At 48.8% G+C, this 17,456-nt stretch overlaps 1 protein-coding gene across 5 annotated transcripts in view; it reads right to left on the reverse strand.

Annotated features, from left to right (window-relative positions):
- Nucleotides 1-17,456, reverse strand: part of phf14 (PHD finger protein 14) — a 75,865-nt gene that overhangs the window by 19,203 nt on the left and 39,206 nt on the right. For all 5 annotated transcript variants that reach the window (XR_011984912.1, XM_072705499.1, XM_072705500.1 and 2 more), the window contains one exon: nucleotides 8,971-9,088. Coding sequence is in view for 4 of the 5 variants with exons in the window: in XM_072705499.1 (XP_072561600.1) it covers nucleotides 8,971-9,088 (118 nt within the window). In the remaining variant the exon portion in view is untranslated. The remainder of the gene's footprint in view (nucleotides 1-8,970; nucleotides 9,089-17,456) is intronic.

Consider the following 17,456-nt stretch of genomic DNA (forward strand, 5'->3'; position numbering starts at 1 on the left):
CAATTTATACAGGTTTTTTTTTTTTTATTTCATTACCTTTCTCTCTGACCAGAGAAGCAAATAACTTACATGTTTGATCTTGTCTCTGTGTGGGAATTAAGGTCAGGCACAAAACCAAATGTCACAGACAGTGGTGTTTTGGGTTGGAAGCAGCCAATGGTTACCAGACATGAACTAAACCAGTAAAAACTTCACTCTCATTTGAAGTTGACAAACACTGGGACACATTTTTGGACTGCAGGAAGAGTCTGGAACACTTGCTGGAAAGTGGTTCCACATTGGGCGGAGCGGGGCAACACCCGAACCTTAACCCCGGAGAACCTTAACCCCGGAGAACCTTAACCCCGGAGAACCTTAACCCCGGAGAACCTTAACCCCGGAGAACCTTAACCCCGGAGCTGTACGGTGGCAGCACTAATCACCATGGCGCCCACGGACATATATGAGATTTTGATTCACTTTTGCGTGCATGTAAATCCAGGGCAGTTTAATGACCATTTTCTCCAGCTGCACTTTCATAAAAATGATACATATTGCTTTTTGTTCCTATAAGACAGAGGTATTTTTTTAAAGATGTATCAGCTTGACAATGGTCCATACCATAACAAGAAAAAGTGTGTGGGTATGCACTGGATTCTGCGGAACTGAGATTATAACAGCACTCTGACATTAAATGAATTTACTTTATTTCAAGTAAAAAGGAAAAATATAAAGTGAAATACGCCCCCTTCTGGATGGGGAACCAGCGTTCCCAGCAAGCTTAGAAGGTTGGGGATCACCGCGGGCAGCGGGACCATCGGTCCCATCCCTCAAAGAGCTCACTTCCTCTTTTTTTCCCTCCCCCCCCCCATGGAAGGAAAGGGGAACATCACGGATCCACAGATCGCTGTTCCTCTGACAGGCTCTGACAGACTGACATTTCCTTTATGAAGTATTCCACGATCCCCCTCCCCCCCGCCCATCCAGCTCCCACCACCCCCACCCGCCCGCTTGCACCCACCTCAGGGGAGACGTGGAGAAGCTGACAGGCCTCCCCTTTGTGGGATATCTCCATTGCTTTCCTCATGGGAGGACGATGCTCTCACAATGCGACGTCTACACGGCGTGTCCCGCGGCGATCGCGCACAAATGTATGCTAATGAAACGCCGCATTTTCATTCTGATTGCATTTAGATTTATAAGGGCAAGGGGGCTTCACTGCTTGCTGCTACACCCATGTGAGGCTGCAGAACAAGATCAGGAATTGAACCCTAGGTGGCAACAAAAGCCTATCGAGCAGTAATGTGTTTTAGGCCGAGATCCTGCTGCTTCTGGCAATTCAATCGCTCCAAAAACGACTACAACAAATCCTCCTCCTCCTTCCCTCCCCCCTGACTTTCTACTCAGTCAGTTTCCACACAGTCAACTCTATAAAGTGGGATTAAAATGAGACTACAAACAATTAAAATTTGGAATGGTGCTTTTATTTTTAATAAGCTTTCGCATTCTTTATCAAGGCGGCACAGTCCTCAAAGAATTAGCCGCTAATTAGTGTGACTTATTTTCTTATCGTATTTTCTGGTTTTATTGTGTTTGCTTGTGTCTCCGTCTACACCGTATATGAAAGAGCCTTTTATACAGGGCGGGAAAGCGGTTTATTATTTTGCCTTCATTAACCAGCGCTGCCGTGTTTGTGTTTCTCGGTGGCTCCCCGGAAAGTTAAACAACAGCGACAGCGTTACCGGTGACTAGACAAACAGCTGAATGAAACGGGCCGTGTAGAATACCCTTACCCTATACCCCACCCTATACCCGACAGCTCCCCTTCTAGACATGCTGAAGACGATCATATTCAAACCTCTGGGGGGTGTGAGGACCATGAGAAAGGCTTTGAGACCCCAGACCAAAGCAGAGATCCTTCCGCATTGATATGTGTGCGTGTTGTGCATGTCTCACATCACAAAAAAACACCACAATGGCATCCAAGCTTAAGCTTAAGCTCTCGCCTCATTAAACCCCATCATAAGGCATGACACTCAGTCGGTTTCGCCACCTTTGTGACCGCTGCCGGTGTCGCTGCCCCTCAGAGGATCCAGACGGGTCACTGGTAAGCACTCCGCCTAACGAGCGGGCATATTCACTGCTCGGATTCCATTTATTACCGAAGGCACCCGTTAATCCGGGTTTTCCATTTTAGCGGCCTGTGACCGATACTGGGAGGAGTCTGCCAGGAGATGCTTAATTAAGCCATAAGAGGCCCCAGTCCAGATTTTGCTCCTGCATTTGATGAGCAGATTCACATGCCCAGTGGAGCTGCCGTGTCACTTTTATGGATGACAGAATAAAACCTGGTCAAGCTCACCAGGATTTAACTCTGCAACCTCGATCAAAAAACTATTCTTTAACAGTTTAAGATTTAAAAAGACAAACTTTAAAGTGACAGTGACGTTACGCTGGCGATGCCTCTTTAGGTGAGCGTGTTCCGACCTCCTAGGACGCTTGCGTAAGGCATCGCTAACAAGAGCGCCCATCACTCACATCGCTATGCGATTAAAGGCGGCATGAAGGAAGTGCATGGCAACGTTATGTATGTTTTTATTCTTGACAGCCCATCAGAGGTGAATGACACCCAATGCATTCTGGGTATCATAGCAGCAGACAGTCAGAGCCTCAATATTCAATCACCTCAGCCTTATCACGGCCTTTCTAGCACTATGTCAAAGTAACTCATATTCTGGCCGGATACACTGAATACCTCTGGGAGTGACCGAGTCTCGGGGAAACAAGTGGCCAGTTGGATGTGACGACTCTGCAGTCAGAAAAGGATGCAATCCCATCTCCCATTAGTGTGATAAATGGCATCAATGAGACACGCTGTCCTACAAGTACATTGGTTCAATAGGGTGTACCCACTGAGACGAGGCCTTCCTCATGCCATGAAACTCGCAAACTCACTGTGTGACGCAAAGCCGGGAGGTGCGGGCAGATGCAGGCAGAGTTTGCACAGACTTCTCTGAATCTGTCAGTCTTGGTTTTCAAACATTTCTGGTCATGCGTGTAACAAAAAAGTCTGGTTAGCAAGTGAAGCAACCAAGGACCAAAAGAGAACTCGACTCATGCAAGAGTCAGCGGGAAGTGAAGACGAGTGAGGCAGGACAGGAATGTGTCAGGGACCATACCGACGAGACAAAGGTCCTTGTCTGTGCAGTTACAACTGCTCAGCGGCCCCAAGGTCAAGAATCATCTGGGAAGCAGTCAGACGTGTCATACCAGCACTCGGCACAAACTCCAGCTCTCCATAAATAATCCCAAGGCTTGACTTCAGGACACTGTCTACCGCTTCGCCTTGGTCGAGCGGCACCGTCGGAAGCACTGTGTGCACGGCCACATTGGAAAACCCAAGACAAGCCCGGCTCCGACTTGTTTTTCCAGCTAATGGACCAAACTCAAGCTGTTCTGCCAGATGTCTCCTGTAGCATGTCCCGGGCAGCAGAACGTCTCTGCAATAAAAATATAACAGTATTTCCATTGGGGTAGAAAGCAAGATCTTTGTAAAATAACATTGGGGTTCACTTCGGGGTGTGATGATACCCTCCTGCATACAGGGGTCCTCATCGGGGACATACAGAGTGATAACGGTATTCAAATTAAATGAAAGCATGCTGTCGGCACCCAAATGACAAGGCCTGAATACGACAAGACCGCAGTGGTACAGGGAGGACCGCAACCCTGGATAACAAGTACAGCCAAAAGGAGTCATTATGCCCCATCATTACTGCGAGGAACCTCAGCAGTGACACAAAGAGCTTGTACATGGTCAGCATCCATCCTACAGCCCAACTAAACTTGAGAGGCAAGCAGAGGACATATCCAGGATGAAGAGTATGTTTGCAGAGTACATGTCACACACAGAGATGGGAGTCTGGAGGCAGAGGGCATGAATCCTACCCAGTGACCGACATGAGCATGCCAAAGCCTCCCATTTTAGGCCCAACCAAGCCGAAACCGTAAGCGTCTCCTGCCAACCAACGCGGCGGCATGAACGGGGAAGCAGATCAACCCGCACCATCCGTTCACCCCTCAAATTGGCCCCGAGGTGGGAGATGTGTCGGCTTCAGCTGATTTAAGTGATGGAGGTGACTTCTGCTCATTGATTTCCCCTCCGTCACGCGACGCCGCGGCCAACAAACATGGCTCTGCTCCCTGCCAGTAGCCAGTGATATACAGCCTTCAGCTAATCATCTGCTACAGACTGCGGAGTAAAGCTGCTCTCCTTGTGTTCCCTTCCTCCTAGAGGTTATTTTTCTATATCATAATTATATCTCAGTTGTGACACATTCTACTTATGCAATACTGCCAAATTAATTAGGGCTCTCTTGATCTGCAATAGTTATTATGCTATTTTGTTATATATGGGACTTGTCTATAATGTAGTAGCCTTATGTAACCGGGGGACGGGGCAAATCTGGAACTATTTTCCCATCTTTATGATTGTGCTGCAGAGTTGGTGCCAATCCAGGCAGACTGAAAGCCACTAGTGTTTCAGGCACTGATGAAAGCAGGACTGTGCTGACATTGCAAACCATCCTCATAAAAACACACATCCACAGAAATGCATGCGTTTGGACTCTGTATTCAGATTTAAAATGTTCTTAAACTTTATGCGAAAAGTTCCATACAAGGTTTGAGTTCCCAAAGACCTATTCATACAAAATCTATCACTACATATAAAAAGTTGTAAAATAGTACACACATTATCACAAGACAATTCCCTTAATTTTTTTTTACTTTATTTTTTTCTATCCAATGCCTTGTAAATGTGATTAAACCAAAGAGTAATGATCTCTTGTTTTCAATTCCTATTTTACAGTAAACCCAAGACTGTGACTCCTAATTAAGTTAATTAGGCCATCTTAATTAGGCTATTTCGCAGGTCGTGCGGCAGAGCCGTGGTGATTGATGGCGAAGCTCGCAAAAGGCAGCCATCCTGTAAAATGGCATAACGTCAACATGCATGTTAATCGCTGCCCTGCTAAACAAAAAAGCAGTGGGCAAACGGACACATACTCAAACATGGCACGTAACCAGCTACCGAGACCCAACAGTTTCAATAACATCATGTGTGGCGACCTGCATCAATGCTCACTAGCTTACTAATGCTAACGGAAGAATGACGTGTGTGTCAGTCGTCGTCATGTGACTCAGTGACATCACAGTATCAGTTACAGCAGGGTGTACAGAGTGCCCCATTTAGATCTTTTCCCACCAAATTTCAGTGAGCAGTGAATCTCCAAGAAAGCTTATTTAGCCGAATGACCATGAGGCGCGGCCAGTTGGGCTCAAGTCCCTGGAGAAGCCCAGCTCCTGTGCCTATGAGAGAGGCCCAAGTCTGACCTGCACTCAGCTTCGACACTGCCCGGTACAAGGTACAGACACATCACTGCCAACAAATTAAGGCACAAGCTTGGAAGTGACGGGAGATCCCATAAACATCATGCGATCATCTTATTGTCACAAAGGAATGAGAGTAAAAAAAAGAAGCACTAACCCCCTCAATAGCTGTACTAGCATGTACCGTACTAAACTCCATACTCACCTCCTCACAATTTAACAGCATATCTGCTGTGGCAATTAACCCCTGCAGGGAGCAGAGGGCATACAGGGTGTACAGGGGCTTGGGACATGGGCTTGGGACATGGGCTTAGAACAGGCTTTGCTCAGTCACGTCGCTGACTGACTGAACCCCCAAATTAAATGGCCAATGATATACTGGAATGGTGGCCCCAGTGAAGGGGGAGGGGGGCACAGCCGGGGTCTGCGGGAGGTTTATCTGACAGGAGCAGACTGTGGAAAAAGTGAAATCCCGGTGAAGAACGGGATTCTGGGAAAGTTGTCGCAGATTCGGCGGGGAAGCCACCAACGCAGCCAGGGTCGGGGAGGGGGGACACAGGAAAAGTATCTAATGAAAAAAGGAACAAAAGAGTAGTGGAGAAATTGTACATTTTAATAATCGCGGCCTGAGAGGCGGAAGCCCATTTGCAGTGACCTTTATAAGAGGTAATGAATAAATGTGAAAAAACACAGCAACACATATGGGGGGGGGGGGGGTGTATAACTGGCTCAATGGTCAACTGGGGCGTTTTTGAGACTGGGGGGGGGGGGAAGCACACAGTAGAACGGTTAGCCTCCCCCCTCCCAACCAACATTTACCACCTTTACTGCTGTGTCGAACAAACTGTATCCAGTCACAAGCCTGGCTGAGCGATTTAGTCATGCGTTCGTGCGCCTTGATTAAAAGGTGGTGGCGTGGGGAAGGTGCGTGTGAAATTACAGGTGCCTGTGTACCAACACTCTGGGCTTCATTCATTCCCCCTGTCAGTGCCACGCAAAGTATAACAAATCGGCTTCCTACGCCTCGCCCGCCACACTGCGCCTCACATCCGATACCGTCGCACCTCTTTAAGGCTTCCCGCCGGTGCCAGACGGACGGGGGACACAGGGACACCGGTCATCCATGGCTTTTTTTCTTCTTCAATTTTGAGACATGTCCCGCAAGAACATAAAAGTGTTCCAAGACGGACTGAGCATTCGAAGCTGGCACTGGATCTCGTAAACGCTCACCTCTCACCTCTCACAACAACCGGAGTTGGAGAAACTTGAAATACTTCCAATGGCAGACAGAGGGAGGGAGGGAGGTGAAGTGAGAGAGGGTCACGTCGTACACCTAACATTTCCAGTTGCCATTTCGAAACGATCACTTAGTGAAGGTGCCCAATCCCCCAGGTTAAATGACATACGTGGAGAGACATTTTCATCCGCGTTTTGCAAAGTGATTTTTAAATACAGTGTTTATTTGCAGAATGATTCATTGTACCTGAGGACACAGAGTCATTTACTTTCAAAGAAGAAAAGGAAGTGTAGCCCTGCAACTGGACAGAAACTCCAGGATGGTTAGGCACCATCTTCTGGACCACAGGACAGCAGAACTCTGAGGCGGCTGACGGCAGCAGGTGCCGTTCCCGGAAGGCAAAATCCCAGAGTCAGACAGCGTGGGTGTGGGGGGATGATAATCACCAGGGACCTTAGAGAGGTGGCCCCCTCCCCCGCAAACCCGAGGGTTTACAGGGATGTCCTCGAGCGGCAAGACCTCATCTACCTCTCCTCCTCAATGCCCGGGGCTCCCGCTCAGAACCGCTTACTCCAAATAACGGAGCGGGGTGGAGGCGGCGGAGCCCCGTGGGGCTCTTTATGGCCCCATTTGAGAGGAAACGAGGACCGGCGGGGAGAGCGGTCACGGCGCTTTAAACATACACTCCCCCGCCATCCAGAAATTTACAGCGCGGCCAGCCAGCGCTACTGCTCATTACTGCAGAATGTTACATCCCGCAAAAAGGAAGAAATCTATGATGTGAGACCTTGGCTGTAAGGAATTTTTATTTACATGCTGCACCTCCCCCCCAAACCCAGACATACTGCATCAAAAGTATCAAAAGCAGTTTGGCGTTATGATACACAGTACTGAAAAAACTGCGGTCAAACTGACCTAAGGAGATTAGGATGCGGCCGAATGCCGAGGTTGTGCATCAGAGAAGAAAGCTCACTCACAGCAGGCCTCACCCTCAGATCTGCCCACAGCCCCACCCTCACTCACAGCAGGCCTCACCCTCAGATCAGCCCACAGCTCCACCCTCACTCACAACAGGCCTCACCCTCAGATCTGCCCACAGCCCCTCCCTCACTCACAACAGGCCTCACCCTCAGATCTGCCCACAACCCCACCCTCACTCACAGCAGGCCTCACCTTCAGATCCTCCACACAGTCCCACCCGTACTCACAGCAGGCCTCACCCTCAGATCAGCCCACAGCCCCACCCTCACTCACAACAGGCCTCACCCTCAGATCTGCCCACAGCCCCTCCCTCACTCACAACAGGCCTCACCCTCAGATCTGCCCACAACCCCACCCTCACTCACAGCAGGCCTCACCTTCAGATCCTCCCACAGTCCCACCCTCACTCACAGCAGGCCTCACCCTCAGATCAGCCCACAGCCCCACCCTCACTCACAACAGGCCTCACCCTCAGATCTGCCCACAGCCCCTCCCTCACTCACAACAGGCCTCACCCTCAGATCTGCCCACAACCCCACCCTCACTCACAGCAGGCCTCACCTTCAGATCCTCCCACAGTCCCACCCTCACTCACAGCAGGCCTCACCCTAAGATCCGCCCACAGTCCCACCTTCACTCACAGCAGGCCTCACCCTAAGATCCGCCCACAGTCCCGCCCTCACTCACAGCAGGCCACACGCTCATGCGGTTCATCAGCCCCACCAATAGCCCGACCCTCCTTTGGTGCATCTCACCCTCAGGCCGACCCACAAAACGTGCCTCACTGTCAACCACGCCCAGAACCCCACCCACACTCACAGTGTGCCTCCACCTACAGCCATGCTACACAGAACCCACCTCAGTCACTTCCCAAAAATACAGCACAGTTGCAGAAATTAAGTGACACGTTAACTGGGTGGTACCTCCGGAAGAAAATGCAAAAAAATAAATGGAAACAACCAGCACAGGTTCGTAAACCTGCTGAAATGTTCAAGCAAGAATATAACAGCCTAATGTAAAGACCACCTAATAAACCTCTGGGATTTAATAGCTGTCAGGGAGAAAAGTGGAAAAAAAATGCCCTGTATGACATGGTCCCGCAGGGCTATTTAACACACAGCCCCCTGCAGGGCTATTTAACACACAACCCCCTGCACACATTTTGGTGTCATGCCAACAGCTCCCCACTGTACCATTTCCATGCTTCCATAAAACTGCTTTAAAGTTTGAGTGAAGTGGGCTTGTTTGGGGACAGCCCCTGCTCTCTCTGCAGAGTGAATGTTCTTACTTTGTATGCGACTTCAGAAGCTCAAGACCATATGATGGGAGACTCCTCCCCTCCCCCCACAGAGGCCCCACCCTAAACACCAGCCAGCACTCACCTTTGATGACGACGTGTCACACTCCTGGCAGATCCACCCGTAGCCTGTCTGCTTAGGTGATTTTTTCAGAGGAGGGTCCAGGCATCCAAAGTGATAACAGAGACGACATTCATCACACCTGTAGAGCAAAGAGGACAAGGCTTCAGCAAGGGCACTCACAGCCAGTATTGGGAGAGGACTTCAGCAAGGGCACTCACAGCCAGTATTGGGAGAGGACTTCAGCAAGGGCACTCACAGCCAGTATTGGGAGAAGACTTCAGCAAGGGCACTCACAGCCAGTATTGGGAGAGGACTTCAGCAAGGGCACTCACAGCCAGTATTGGGAGAGGACTTCAGCAAGGGCACTCACAGCCAGTATTGGGAGAGGACTTCAGCAAGGGCACTCACAGCCAGTATTGGGAGAGGACTTCAGCGAGGGCACTCACAGCCAGTATTGGGACAGGACCTTGATATACACTGACACACACCACTTGCCACTGGTTACTTTACTGGTTTCATTAATCAGTGACTGACAACAGCTCATCATAGGCTTAAGCTTATATTTACTCCAAACAGCCAGAAAAACCATCAAGACTAAGTGCCTGGTCCAGGATTTATTAATATTTGCCTACACGATGTTCCATGGGTTTATTTGTTCTCATCAGAAAAATACAATATAACAGATAAACAATCACAATGTCTTTTTTTCCCGTGTAACTGTTCATAGGAGCATGAAAAACTCGCCGCCCAAACAAACCGCAGACGAGCTAAATTATGTCTGTCTGAGGAAGATGGCATCCTGTGTGCTCAACGAATTAAAGAGACCTATCTATTATTCAGGAGATACGATTCACGAACCCCCCCGTGTCCTTCAATCGAGTGCCAGCATTTAAAAAGCCTACCATCCATCTCCTCCCAGTCCATGATTAACTAATTACGCTGTAATGAAAATAGCAGATTCCGATTATTCAATGGAAATCAGATAAAAGAGATAATGGTCAAGGGTCAGTCTGTTACCCTCTCTGTATTTTCCCAGCATGCCACAGGTACTAGTGTCTTATCAGTCTGTCTGCAGGAGTCTGGAAACAAGACAAATAAGGGGAGAGGTTGGCGGGGGGGTGGGTTGGAGTTGGCGATGGAGAGGAGTTACCTGCGGTGCCCCCAGATCCCTCTCACCAAGAGGAACCAAGTAAGGGCTGTCCCAATACCAGTGCTCTAATTACTGACCCCCTCCCCCCCCCCATCAATTCAGGCAAATCTGTGGGAAAAACAACTTTCTGACTTCATGTGAAACCACCTGTCAGGCATTGAGAAAGAAGGGGAAAGAGGTAACCCATTATTATTCACACAGTGCCTCCTTGGGTAGCCAAGGCAATTAACCGGACAGGAAATGTGACCAAAGAGACCAGAGTGTGCGGATGGGGAGAGACGAGGCCCCCGCAGGCACTGTGAAGACGGCTATCGGGATCCGGCTTTTGCTCAGACCGACAACTACACACAGAGAGGACCCTGTCTCACAGCCTGGGTCCCTGCAGGCACGTCAATCAGAGAAGCCAACAGAGGAGGGAAATTTGTGTGGGGGGGTGGTTAATTGTGGGCAGTATGTGGTTTGGTGGTTAAAAATAAGGGGCCTTAAACAAAGGGTTATGGGCTCAGGTCCATCCCGGGAGGTGTTTCAGGCTCAGGTCCATCCCGGGAGGCGTTTCAGGCTCAGGTCCATCCCGGGAGGCGTTTCAGGCTCAGGTCCATCCCGGGAGGCGTTTCAGGCTCAGGTCCATCCCGGGAGGCGTTTCAGGCTCAGGTCCATCCCGGGAGGCGTTTCAGGCTCAGGTCCATCCCGGGAGGCGTTTCAGGCTCAGGTCCATCCCGGGAGGCGTTTCAGGCTCAGGTCCATCCCGGGAGGCGTTTCAGGCTCAGGTCCATCCCGGGAGGCGTTTCAGGCTCAGGTCCATCCCGGGAGGCGTTTCAGGCTCAGGTCCATCCCGGGAGGCGTTTCAGGCTCAGGTCCATCCCGGGAGGCGTTTCAGGCTCAGGTCCATCCCGGGAGGCGTTTCAGGCTCAGGTCCATCCCGGGAGGCGTTTCAGGCTCAGGTCCATCCCGGGAGGCGTTTCAGGCTCAGGTCCATCCCGGGAGGTGTTTCAGGCTCAGGTCCATCCCGGGAGGTGTTTCAGGCTCAGGTCCATCCCGGGAGGTGTTTCAGGCTCAGGTCCATCCCGGGAGGTGTTTCAGGCTCAGATCCATCCCGGGAGGTGTTTCAGGCTCAGATCCATCCCGGGAGGTGTTTCAAGCAGTAAAGTCAAGTTACTTCACTGGAACAGTTCCAGAAAATTGTCCAGCTGCACGAATGAGTGACAGCTAACTAAGCAAATACAAATACTAGTGATTCCTGCCAAGACTTTGTAGAAGTCATGCATGTTCCAAGAAGGAGCTAAGCTTCTTTCAGCATTTACCATACAACCAGCTAAAATAAAAGCACTGCACTTCAGTGGTTTAGCCAATCTGTGCTAGACATAATTCTTAGAAATGTTAAAACATATTCTAAATTACATAAAACTTTAAGTACTAACAAGTGAAACGCGTGATTCATTATTTGAAAAACACATCATGAAGGTCAGTAATTTGAGATCAAGTCCATAAACAGTTCAATGATAACAGCAAGGTGAAGCAAAGAGATTTTGTTGTGGCAAAACAGGGTGCCCTTGAAGGGCATGCAGACCGAGACCAACGGACAGACCGAGACCAACGGACAGACCGAGACCAACGGACAGACCGAGACCAACCAGTTACCCTGAAGGGGACCATACAGACAGAAACTGACCACGATGTCCTTGAAGGATGTCCATACAGGACAGACAGGCCAGGGTGTCTTTTAGGGATGTGTATACAGGACAGATAGAGACAGGCAAGGGTGCCCTTTACCTATTTTCCACTAGCGCCGTGCTGCTGTTAATAGGGAGCTGGTTCTCAGGTGGTGCTGAAGTGACATGACCCGAGAACCTGCCCGCATTTCCACTAGTTAAAAACAACATGTACGACCGACAGCAAGTACAGACATGACAAGACGTGATATTTTTGAGTTAATTAAATAATGCTTTTTGACATACAGTGCTGCTTGAATGTTTGTGAACCCCTTGAATACTTTAGATTTTTCAATTGTTTTACCATGATTTTCTTATTTTATCACCAGTTTTTATATATAAAAAAGGTTTATATTCATCAATTCCATGTACCTGTTAAGGGGACAGAGTAAGTAGCCAGCAGACTATGTGAAACATTTAATCAGAGTATGTGCAAAAGTATGTGAACAGAGTACGTAATAGACTCAGGTGAAACACATGTGGATGCTCAAGTAATCAATTAAGCAAACAAACCAAATGAGACATCGTTAGGAAAGGTTTTGAGCAGCACTGATGAAGACGGAGAGGAAACCAACCCAAACTACTGTCGTGCCAAGGCATAAAGTACACAGATCAACGATGCCGAGAGGAAAGGAGACATCGGAGGACAACAGGAAGACGGTGGTGACAGCCCATCAGGGTGGGGAAGGCTACAAGACCATCTCCAACAGATTCCAGCTCCATACATCCACTGTAAGACAAATCATTTACAGATGGAGGGGCACTCAGCATCACCGCAATTATGCCCAGAAGTGGACGCCTATCAAAGCTTTCACCAAGAAGCACCAGAAAAATTATAATTCAGGTAAAGGCCAACCCACACATCAACTCCAGAGAGTTGCAGACCTCTCTGGCAGCATCTAGGATTAATGTACATGCGTCTACAATCAGGCGAAAACTAAACGGATATGGCATTCATGGGAGAGCTGCTAGAACGAAGCCTCTGCTCTCAAGAAATAACAAAGCTGCCCATTTAAACTTTGCCAGAGATCACTAGGACAAACCAGAAGCCTTCTGGAAGTCCTTTCTCTGGACATGTTTGGAGAAAAGTCAACACTGCACATCAAGAAAAGAACCTTCTCAGTGAAGCATGGTGGTGGAAATGTGAAGGTCTGGGCCGGCTTTTCTGCCTCAGGACCTGTACAACTCCATATTATCCAGGGAACCATGAACTGCCAGGCCTATCATCAAATTCTTGACCAGAATCTCCTGCCATCTGTCAGGAAGTTGAAGCTGGGATGGAAATGGACTATCCAACAATCCAAAGCATTCCAGCAAAACTACCAAGGAATGGCTTAAGAGAAGATATGCACTCTGGACTGGCCCAGTCAAAGTCCGGACCTCAATTCCACAGACATGTTGTGGCAAGATCTGAACTATGTAATATGCTGGCGGCTTTCTCCAGCTCTACTTTAACAGACTTCCAGACCCTTACTTCTGCATGTTTTCGGCAAATGCTAAAATCAAATCATCAGACACTATGAATAAATGCAGCTCTGCTAATTTACAGCGCACTGTAGCCCCTCCCCACAGGCCCAAAGCACGTTTCAGACCAGCGATTCACAGGTGCCACGCTGGAGACCATTTGATTGGCAGAGGAAAAGCACGGAACCCTTTCCAATTTAGGCACCGGCACCGAATTGGTGGAAAAGGGGCGCTTGAGAGTTAAGTATATAGGACAGACAGAGCAGGGTGCCCTTGTAAGGTGATAAGCTTATGGGACAGACATACTGACAACATTCCCCTCTTGGTTACCAGCAGCCAGGAGCGATCAACTATTCAAAGGGGCCCCATGCAGGCAGCCACCAGGGACACATCCCATAATTCCATGGAGATCAAAAGCAGCCAGGTCTCTCTCGAGGGGGCACTTAATCTATTAGTTTCATGCCCTTGCCAATGGAGTGGTCACATTTCATTACCACCTGTGGCTGCTTATTTGTAAGTCCCCCTTATTGATTCCACGTGATCCTGTTGTACCTGAAGGAAACACTGGTCAATTTTCGTCTTTGATGTGGGAAATATAATCTGAAACCCCCCTCCCCCCAACCTTATTGAAGACGGCCTCGCTCCACTGGAGTGGGGTAGCGGAAACAAACCATACACTCTGACTGAACAGTGCCATGTTTAATATTTAGGACTGTACAAAAAAGTCAGGACTTAAAAAAAATAATGGATTTAAAACATGCAATCAATAATAGATGAATAAATGAATGAATGTTACCAACTCTGTATGCAACATTTACATGCTTGTTCTTGTTAAATACAACAGATGGAGTGATAGTGTCACTTTGAATAAGTCAAACTGTCATTCTCTTTTTAGAATTCAGCAGTGACTGCAATCCAATATACACATCTCAGTCACTGCAATCCGATATATCCATCCATCCATCCATCCAGCAGAGGGTCACAGCGAGCGATGCTAGCCCATAGCTGGGCATGCACATGCAAAGTTCCGGAGAGGGTGAGGAAGCTGGAGTGTTCAGAAGAAGCTCCAGGACTCAAGCCCCAAACCCTGGAACTGTGGGGCAGACTGCTATCCAGGATTCAAGCCCCAAACCCTGGAACTGTGGGGCAGACTGCTATCCAGGACTCAAGCCCCAAACCCTGGAACTGTGGGGCAGACTGCTATCCAGGACTCAAGCCCCAAACCCTGGAACTGTGGGGCAGACTGCTATCCAGGACTCAAGCCCCAAACCCTGGAACTGTGGGGCAGACTGCTATCCAGGATTCAAGCCCCAAACCCTGGAACTGTGGGGCAGACTGCTATCCAGGATTCAAGCCCCAAACCCTGAAACTGTGGGGCAGACTGCTATCCAGGATTCAAGCCCCAAACCCTGAAACTGTGGGGCAGACTGCTATCCAGGATTCAAGCCCCAAACCCTGGAAATGTGGGGCAGACTGCTATCCAGGATTCAAGCCCCAAACCCTGGAACTGTGGGGCAGACTGCTATCCAGGATTCAAGCCCCAAACCCTGGAACTGTGGGGCAGACTGCTATCCAGGATTCAAGCCTCAAACCCTGGAACTGTGGGGCAGACTGCTATCCAGGATTCAAGCCCCAAACCCTGGAACTGTGGGGCAGACTGCTACCCACTGAGTCATCACGCCACTGTCAGCATACAAAGGAAATGGGGGTGGGGGGCATCCTAATGCTCAGAAAAACATACTGACCGACAGGCACCAGCAGATAACGGCATCAAGGGGAAACGGCAGGGATAAAGACACAGGCAGTAACAGGCAAGAGGGAGACACTCCGACCACCATCGCTTGCTTTATGTGCAGACGCGGGCGCGCGCTTTGATCCGGAGGGAATTACGATTTCATACAGCCGGATATCTTACGGGAGTCATTCAGCGCCACAGCGGGGACTCCCTCACAGAGCGGGAAGCGGAGGACGGCACTGTCTGCCGCTCTGTTCGGGCCAGATCGCCCTTTGTGGATCGGACCGTCAGAACCAGAGACGCACTCGGCCAGTAGGCTCCAACAAGTGCGGGACACGGCAGGAAATCAATTTCGACCAAATCCTGCGCTGTTTGTGTGAGAAAAATAAATGTATATGCTCAGTTCCTGCATTTGCTGTCAGATGAGAGTTTAAAACCTCCAACCCAGACGGGAACTACGTTTTTGATCAAGACTATAACTATTCTCCATTTAATTAATTTCTCAGCAATAGACTCAGCAAGCACAGACAGGTTACTGTGTTCAACTGGGATTAAAAACGACAAGACTCAAATATGTCATTTTAAACTGCCACCGAAAAAGAGACTGATTTAGGTAGGAGTTGAACATACTTCTTTTTCATGTGGTACTGTGGGAAAACACTTTTAAACAAAACAAGCAGTTCTAGAAAACAATGCAGATGCTGTGGAGGGCTTGGCCTCATGCCTTGAACCTCTGGGGATAAGTCCCAGGAAGATGAATGGATAGAAACAAACATATCCATGTTGACAGAGGTGCTACAGATTGTATATTTTACTGAATATTGTAGGAGGCATAAAAGTTAAGCAAGAGGTAACACGCATAAATATGACCAGTCTTGATCTGATGATGTAAAAACTGGGGGAAAAAAAAACTCTACAAAAAGGGCAGAAGAGTAGGAGCAGAATCTGCACCCCACTCTGAGGACAAACGCAGTGACCTCTGCTCAGCTCTGTCATTCATAAGCATGTCATCCATGAACCACTGGTCTGGAGCAGAGCCCCGGCTTTGGTTTGGGGGGGGGAGGGGACGGACGGTTGCATCAGCCCTGGATGTGAGAGGCACCCGGAACAGCCGGTCTATCTGCTGTGCACCGCGCTCACAGAGCCCTGTCACGACAAGGCCCTTGATGTTATCCTGCCTGTTTGGGACACTTTAATCATTGGGAAAATTGAACGGCACAATTCAATCACTCAAAAGAGTGCCTCATCGATTGACGTAATCTTACTAGGATGTGAATTGGGGGGGGGGGGGGGGCATCGATTGCTTCCTACACTCATCCCGCTCCGAATCAGGCGACCGGTGTTCCCTTTATCCAGAATCCGATCTCCGGGGTGCTGCAGCGGGTTCTGATCTGGGCCAGGACGCCATTTTCCCCGCCCACGTGTGACGTCTCCATTGACGGTACCTTGGGAACTTGCACCACGCAATGAGAACGAGGGATCGGATGGATGAAATGGTGAGAGGTGACCAGACCACAAAGGCACTTCCATTTATCAGCTCCACAGCATCTCAGTGGGATGAAGTATTTAAAATATTAACATACCATGTAATTGCAAGACCACTTACAATTGACCAAGGAGTATTTTAAAATTAATTTGGAGCTGCTTGTTTCAAAAATGCATAAAACATGAATCTCCAAGACGACACTGGTGAATTAAACTGCTGTGACAAAGCGATGTCGTGACAAAGTGAGGCTCCCAGTACAATGCAGGTTTGGAGAGACACTGGAGTGGAAGCACTGGTGTGCGAGTCTGATCACAGGGCACCCTTATCTCCAATCGCCAGCATGGCTCAGTCGGTTTGATTTCGTCTGATGTATTCACCCCCTTTGAGTTTTTGGATTCACGCCGCTAGTAGTCAATGAATGTCATTCGCATGATAAAAATAAAAAAAGGCTGGATTTTGATGGAAAGTGGTGTGTTAGCGTTGACACAGAAGTGGTAACACCTACCTTTCAAGCATAGAAATATTAACTTTAAACTGCTTAGAAAAATTTTAAATTTGGATGGCAACACAACCTCCACTGGTCCACCATATGTGAATATGGTATCAGAACATCTATAGAACAAGAATCAGTACACCATACCACATGATGGTACACCATGTCAGTGCATCACCTCCAACACAAACATCAGTACACCATACCACATGATGGTACACCATGTCAGTGCATCACCTCCAGCACAAACATCAGTACACCATACCACATGATGGTACACCATGTCAGTGCATCACCTCCAGCACAAACATCAGTACACCATATCACATGATGGTACACCATGTCAGTGCATCACCTCCAACACAAACATCAGTACACCATACCACATGATGGTACACCATGTCAGTGCATCACCTCCAGCACAAACATCAGTACACCATACCACATGATGGTACACCATGTCAGTGCAT

This window comes from Paramormyrops kingsleyae, chromosome 23 (assembly GCF_048594095.1).
Source record: "Paramormyrops kingsleyae isolate MSU_618 chromosome 23, PKINGS_0.4, whole genome shotgun sequence".
NCBI lineage: Eukaryota > Metazoa > Chordata > Actinopteri > Osteoglossiformes > Mormyridae > Paramormyrops > Paramormyrops kingsleyae.